This window comes from Lolium rigidum, chromosome 5 (genome assembly GCF_022539505.1).
Source record: "Lolium rigidum isolate FL_2022 chromosome 5, APGP_CSIRO_Lrig_0.1, whole genome shotgun sequence".
In the NCBI taxonomy this organism is placed as follows: Eukaryota; Viridiplantae; Streptophyta; class Magnoliopsida; order Poales; family Poaceae; genus Lolium; species Lolium rigidum.
Genome location: NC_061512.1, coordinates 43,816,610 through 43,823,347, shown reverse-complemented (window position 1 = coordinate 43,823,347; position 6,738 = coordinate 43,816,610). Strand labels below are relative to the sequence as shown.

Here is a 6,738-nt window from a genome sequence, read left to right as displayed (position 1 = left end):
ACTGCTGAAACTTATATCTTCCTTTGTGTTGCATCAAAGCTTTCTACTAAAAATTTATTGCTTTATGAGTTAACTCTTATGCAAGACTTATTGATGCTTGTCTTGAAAGTACTATTCGTGAAAAGTCTTTGCTATATGATTCAGTTGTTTAATAATTGTCTTTACCATTGCTTTGAATCACTTCATTCATCTCATATGCTTTGCAATAGTATGATCAAGATTATGTAAGTAGCATGTCACTTCAGAAATTATCCTTGTTATCGTTTACCTATTCGAGGGCGAGTAGGAACTAAGCTTGGGGATGCTTGATACGTCACAAACGTATCTATAATTTCTGATGTTCCATGCTAGTTTTATGACAATACCTACATGTTTTGTTCACACTTTATATCGTTTTGATGCATTTTCCGGAACTAACCCATTAACGAGATGCCGAAGTGCCAGTTCCTGTTTTGTGCTGTTTTTGGTTTCGAAATCCTACAAAGGAAATATTCTCGGAATTGGACGAAATCAACGCCCAGGGTCTTATATTTCACGGAAGCTTCCAGAGAGCCAGAGAGGGACCAGAGGGGAGCCCTGGGGGCCCCACCCCACCTGGCGGCGCGGCCAAGGGGGGGCGCGCCCCCCTATGGTGTGGCTCCACCAGGACTCCTCCGAGGCTGCCCTTCCGCCTATATATTATCTCCGTCTCGAAAACCCTAAGAGAATAAGCCACGATACGAGAAAAGTTCCAGAGCCGCCGCCATCGCGAAGCCAAGATTCGGGGGACAGAAGTCTCTGTTCCGGCACGCCGCCGGGACGGGGAATTGCCCCCGGAAGGCATCTCCATCAACACCACCGCCATCTTCATCGACGCTGTTGTCTCCTATGATGAGGAGGGAGTAGTTCTCCCCGAGGCTAAGGGGCTGTACCGGTAGCTATGTGGTTCATCTCTCTCTCCCATGGTGTGATCTTTATGTGATCATGAGCTTTGTATCACTATTACTATGTGCTACTCTAGTGATGTTATTAAAGTAGTCTATTCCTCCTTCATGATGTAATGTTGACGGTGTGTGCATCATGTAGTACTTGGCGTAGGTTATGATTGTAATCTCTTGTAGATTATGGAGTTAACTATTACTATGATAGTATTGATGTGATCTATTCCCCCTTTCATAGCTTAAAGGTGACAGTGTGTATGCTATGTTAGTACTCGGTCTAAATTGCAACGGTCTATTATGCACTCTAGAGGTTACTTAAATATGAATTCCGAATGTTGTGGAGCTTGTTTACTTCGGCTTGAGGGAGCTCTTGTAGCCCTACACAATGAATGGTGTTTGTTATCCAACAAGAGAGTGTTTGAAGTAGCATAAGAGAAGAGAACTTAATTATTTATGTGATCATTGTTGAGAGTGTCCACTAGTGAAAGTATGATCCCTAGGCCTTGTTTTCGAATATCGAAACTCCGTTTACTTACTGTTCCGTTGCATGTTTACTTGCTGCCATAGTTATTTCAGATTGCTATTACCACTCATATTCATCCATATCACTTGTATTTCACTATCTCTTCGCCGAACTAGTGCACCTATACATCTGACAAGTGTATTAGGTGTGTTGGGAACACAAGAGACTTCTTGTATCGTAATTGCAGGGTTGCTTGAGAGGGATATCTTTGACCTCTACCTCCCTGAGTTCGATAAACCTTGGGTGATTCACTTAAGGGAAACTTGTTGCTGTTCCACAAACCTCTGCTCTTGGAGGCCCAACACTGTCTACAGGAATAGAAGCGTGCGTAGACATCACGCACTACCAGCGTCAGCAACAACGTTGAACCTGCACACAACACAACCAAGTACTTTGCGCCAACTTGCAGTGAGGTTGTCAATCTCACCGGTTTGCCAAACATAAATGATTAGACGTATCGTGTGGAAAGAGATATTTGCAGAAAGTAACAGAACAAGAATTGGAGTAGTATTTATCAGTAAAGGAAATAGGACCGGGGTCCATAGTTCACTAGAGGTGTCTCTACATAAAGATAAATAGCATGTTGGGTGAACAAATTACAGCTAGGCAATTGACAGAATATCGACCATACATGACAAGATGATTACTATGAGATTTGATATGGCCATTACAACATAATACATAGACCGTAATCCAACTACGTCTATGACTAATAATTCACCTTCAGGTTATCGTCCGAACCTCAGTATTAAGTTGCAATCAACAGACTATCGCATTAAGCAATGTGTGTAAAGTAAACAATAGAATTACCCTCGGATAAAACATTGTTGTTTTCTCCCTAGTAGCAACAGCACATCTACAATCTTAGAAAGTTTAATGTCACTCTCCCAGGAAACTAGAGGCATGAACTTACTATCGACCATAAATACCCCCTCTTGGAGTCACAAGTGTCCACTTGGTCATAGTTTCTACTAGCAACAGAGAGCATGCAAGATCACAAATAACATATGACATGAATATATAATCAATCTCAATATAGTATACAATATTCATCGGATCCCAGCAAACGCAACATATAGGATTACATAAAGATGATCTTGATCATGTAGGGCAGCTCACAAGTTCTATACATGAAGCACAAAGTGGAGAATACAACCATCTAGCTATTGCTATGGACCCATAGTCTAGGGATGAACTACTCACACATCACTTTGGAGGCGGACATGGCGATGTAGATGCCTCCAGCGATGATTTCCTACTTCCGGCAGGGTGCCGAGAAGAGCTTCAGAACCCCCCGAGATGGGTTCGGCGATGGCGATGGAACTTTTCGTGGATGAAGACTTGGGTATCTAGGGTTTTCCCTAGAAGATGTATATTTAGGTGGAGGATTTAGGTCGGTAGGGTGCCAGGGGGCGCCAAACCTCCCCTTGGTGCGGGCCTAGGCTAGACCGCGCCAAGGGCAAGTCTGGCTGCCCTGTGGCGCCTCTTCGACCCCCCTTCCGACTTCGTCTTCATTTCGGTAAAATACTGACTACGGCTTTGTTTCATCCAATTCCGAGAATATTTCTTGTACAACTTTTCTGAAATACAAAAACAACAGAAAACAGGGAACTGACACTGTGGCATCTTGTTAATAGGTTAGTGCCGGAAATCATGTAAAAGTGCAACGAAGTGTAAGAAAAACATATATGAATTGATGTAAAACAAGCATGGAGCATCAAAAATTATAGATACGTTTGAGACGTATCAGCGCGGGCCAGGCTTGTCCGCGCCTAGGAGTGGTCTGGCCGCCTCGGCCACTCCCTCAACCTCTCCTTCGCACTATATAAAGCCCCTGAACTGAAAATACTGGGAGGGGTGGTCGATGTTTTTTCCAGAAAGAGTTCCGCTACTCCGCCGCCACCAGAAACCCCAATTCGGGACCAGAACTCCGTTCTGGCACCCTGCCAGGACGGGTAATTGGAGGAGATCATCGCCATCACCGACACCTCTCCATCAACCATCCATGATTCCCCGATCCATGTGTGAGTAATTCCCCGTTGTAGGCTGTAGGGGATGGTAGGGATTGGATGAGATTGTTCATGTAATAGCTATAAGATTGTTATGGGCATAGTGCCTAGTATCCGTTGTGGGTACCTTTTCCGCGTTAGGGATCCGGGTGAAAACCCTAACCGTCGTGGTCTCAACGACAGCGGCGCTATGCATCGTTACCTTCTTGGGGCATCGCCGTGGAGCTCCGATTCCCATGGGTCTCGTTCCGGTGTCTTCGGTGGCAAGTTTTGGTCCCCTTCTACTTTTTGTTTATCTTTGATATACTTGTTTGTGGCTTTATTTATAAAGCGGTGCGAAAACCTATCTTGAGGAGGATCTCTACGGTTAACAAGATACTCACATTACCCTTTCGCCCTTCTCAAATTGGTACTTTTAGCTTTATATCACAATCTATTGTTTTGTTTTTCTGGTACTTTCCCAATCAAGTACACCCTCTGTCCCATAATATAAGATGTTATCACAACATATATATTATGGGACAGAGGGAGTATTAGGTAAGGTTTGCAGTGATAGTAATGACTAGTGAAGTGGTCGGCAAGGTCAACTGTGCCTGGTGGTAACCAACTAACTGGTCGGTGAGGCCTATGGTGGTGATTGGTGTTCCGGGCGAGTGGCTGGGAAGGGCTGTGGTGGCAGAAATTAGTTAACACATGTTTGCAGTGACCAGTATAGCTAAATTGTGGCACAATGTATCATAGCAATAGCTAGTAAGGGTAGGTTTTGTGTGACAAATGGATGAAAACGGCGATAGAGGAGAGGTGAGGAGCATAACTGATAGAGTGCACGTGTTTCGATGGTCAGTAATGACACTGACAAATGAGAAAACAGAGGCAACAAAGAAGTGTTAATTGACAGGAGAACCATGGCCATTGGCTGTTTATTACAAACTCATGGGGGCAAGAAGAAGAAAGAGGTGAGATAGTTTCTCACTTCCACTTAATATTATGCAAAGTGCAAACCCAACGGAACGTTTGCAGTCTTGTGAATTACTATGGCCTTTCTAACAATAGAGTTTATTTGCCAGTTCTTTTTAATCTTGGAGAAGATTAACTTGCTACCATAAATTTTACAACATACTAGCCTGGTGGCTGAAATATTCCTTCGACCATGTCCTCGAATAAAAGTTGTGCACGCGAAACTGTACCCCGTCTTCATTTTAGATTATTTTCACAATCTAGTACAATGAGGTAATCATCAGAACTCTCCCAAAAAAGCTCTGGTTCTTGAGGTGGCATCTGTTGGACACTTTTTTCCAGTTCAATGCATTGTTTTGGTTTTTGAAACGTCCTAAAATTTGTTTTGTGTTATAGCTGGAATTATGAATAGGGAAAGTATATTCTGGTCAAATTTGTTGCATGTGTGTAGTATACACCTTGAGGCTTGAGCCAAACTGTGCACACTTATAGTGTGTGTTGTGTTTGTTTCCGACATCCGATAGAACACCTAATATATAAGCCTTTACTATTATTTGACATGCCAATCAACCCTCTGAGATTTGTCTGATATGTAAAATTAAGCATTACTGGTCAATAAAACATGGGCTCAAGGATATTGAATAGTTACTGAACATATGTTCTTTGCAGTAATATATTGTATTGACATTTATCGAAATGCGTCACTTCAAGTAATGAAAAATTGAAAGTACAAAAAAAGCTGAAAGCAATTCTCATAATGACGACTCTGTCGTACCATTGTTTTTTTTCAAGGATGATCCTTTTACAGAAAAGTAGTAAAATATATCCTGCAAATTTCTCTAAATTTCGCCATCGTTGCATAGATGTGGCTTCAAAATGAATTGTGTTTTTATGTCTTTTGTGGAGAAATAAGTATAGGTTGGGTTAAAGGGATTGGATTTGGACACAGCTTCTAATTTTATAAGATCTAGGATTTTTTTTTGTTATATTTGTTCAATCAATGGTTTTCAGCTATCTGTGCTGAACTTTTAGTCTCGGTTCACTTGACTATTCGATTGCTCACTTGTTTTACTGTATGGACCCCTGATGGATTTATGGATATTGAAAATGTAATTAATAATGCATGGTTTGTGGCATTTGGTTCCAGGTAGCGGACCACAATCTTCTGAGGGCTCGAAGTCTGGTCTTGGTGAGGCAGGCTTGAACTCCGGTCTTGGTGAGGCGCATTCTTGTGAGGGCTCAAACTCCGGTCTTGGCGAGGTAAGTTCTACCCAGTTTACAATTAGAAATGCATTTCTGAATCTCGGTAACACTGCCGAGGCTTCATAATTAAAAAAATTATGTTAATGCAGACAAGCCCTGACTTCAGTGGTGCCAGTTTCTCGTTGGATGACGACGAGATCAACGCCTACGACAGCATCCTGAACCTCCAAGCGCCTGACTTCACCACCGTCATGGCGATTGTGCACGGTGCAGGGTACTGGACCGAGGTTGCGTGCTACTTCCAGGACTCTGACTTCGTGACTCCCCTCACCTTTATGAACAGCCTCGGGCCGGAGGCCGTCGAGGACGAGGACTTTCTTTACTTCGCCAATGTCGTTGGCTTCACGAACAGCCTCGGGAAGGAGTCCAACAAAGAAGACGACATGGTCAGTGTGTTGCTGAATGTGGATGATGTTTCTGAAGAATTGTGAGCAGGCAGGGGGGAGATAGAGCGTAGGGCGTGCTCTGCCATCATCTGGAAGACTTGAGTATGCTTGAATATGAAGTGGTGTGGCACAGGGTTATTTTTTCTGGTATACCAAAACTATGAATTTTATTCAGATTGGTTGGTGTGTTGTATGGCTGATGTCTCTGCGCCGTGGGGCGGAGAGGTGATGTATGCTTGTTTCTTGTTTTGATGGATGGCAGTATTTTATTTGCAGTAAATGTTTATGTTCGGTTTTCTGAATTTATAAGCTTTTGCATATTTTCATATTACTTTGTTTTCTGCATTATCTGTGCTTAAAATTACTTTGTGGGAAGGAAACTTGGCAGTGCGCTGGAAGAACCGTCACCGCAACAGATCGGAAGTGAAACCAATAAATTGATTAAATTTTTGTTTGAGTTCGTTTCCAATGCACAATGCAATAATATAACCTGAAGTTTATAGGAACTTCACATGCAGAACTATGATCCCTGGCTCCTTTTGGACCATGAAATCGAACTATCAGTTGTGCGAAAATGTCCGAGCAACTAGGCTGTCCGCGCATGAATCTCCAGGTTTAAAGCTTTTGCGGGAGATCATTAAGAACATGTCATATTGTGTGATGCCTGAGCCGCGCCTTGA

General features: G+C 42.8%; 1 protein-coding gene across 1 annotated transcript; it reads left to right on the top strand.

Annotated features, from left to right (window-relative positions):
- Positions 1–2,754: 2,754 nt before the first annotated feature.
- LOC124655902 lies at positions 2,755–6,143 on the top strand. Its single transcript, XM_047194729.1, has 3 exons — positions 2,755–2,788; positions 5,557–5,669; positions 5,762–6,143. Exons 1-3 carry the CDS (start codon positions 2,755–2,757, stop codon positions 6,101–6,103), a joined length of 489 nt encoding a protein of 162 aa, XP_047050685.1. The 3' UTR covers positions 6,104–6,143.
- The last annotated feature ends 595 nt before the right edge of the window (positions 6,144–6,738 follow it).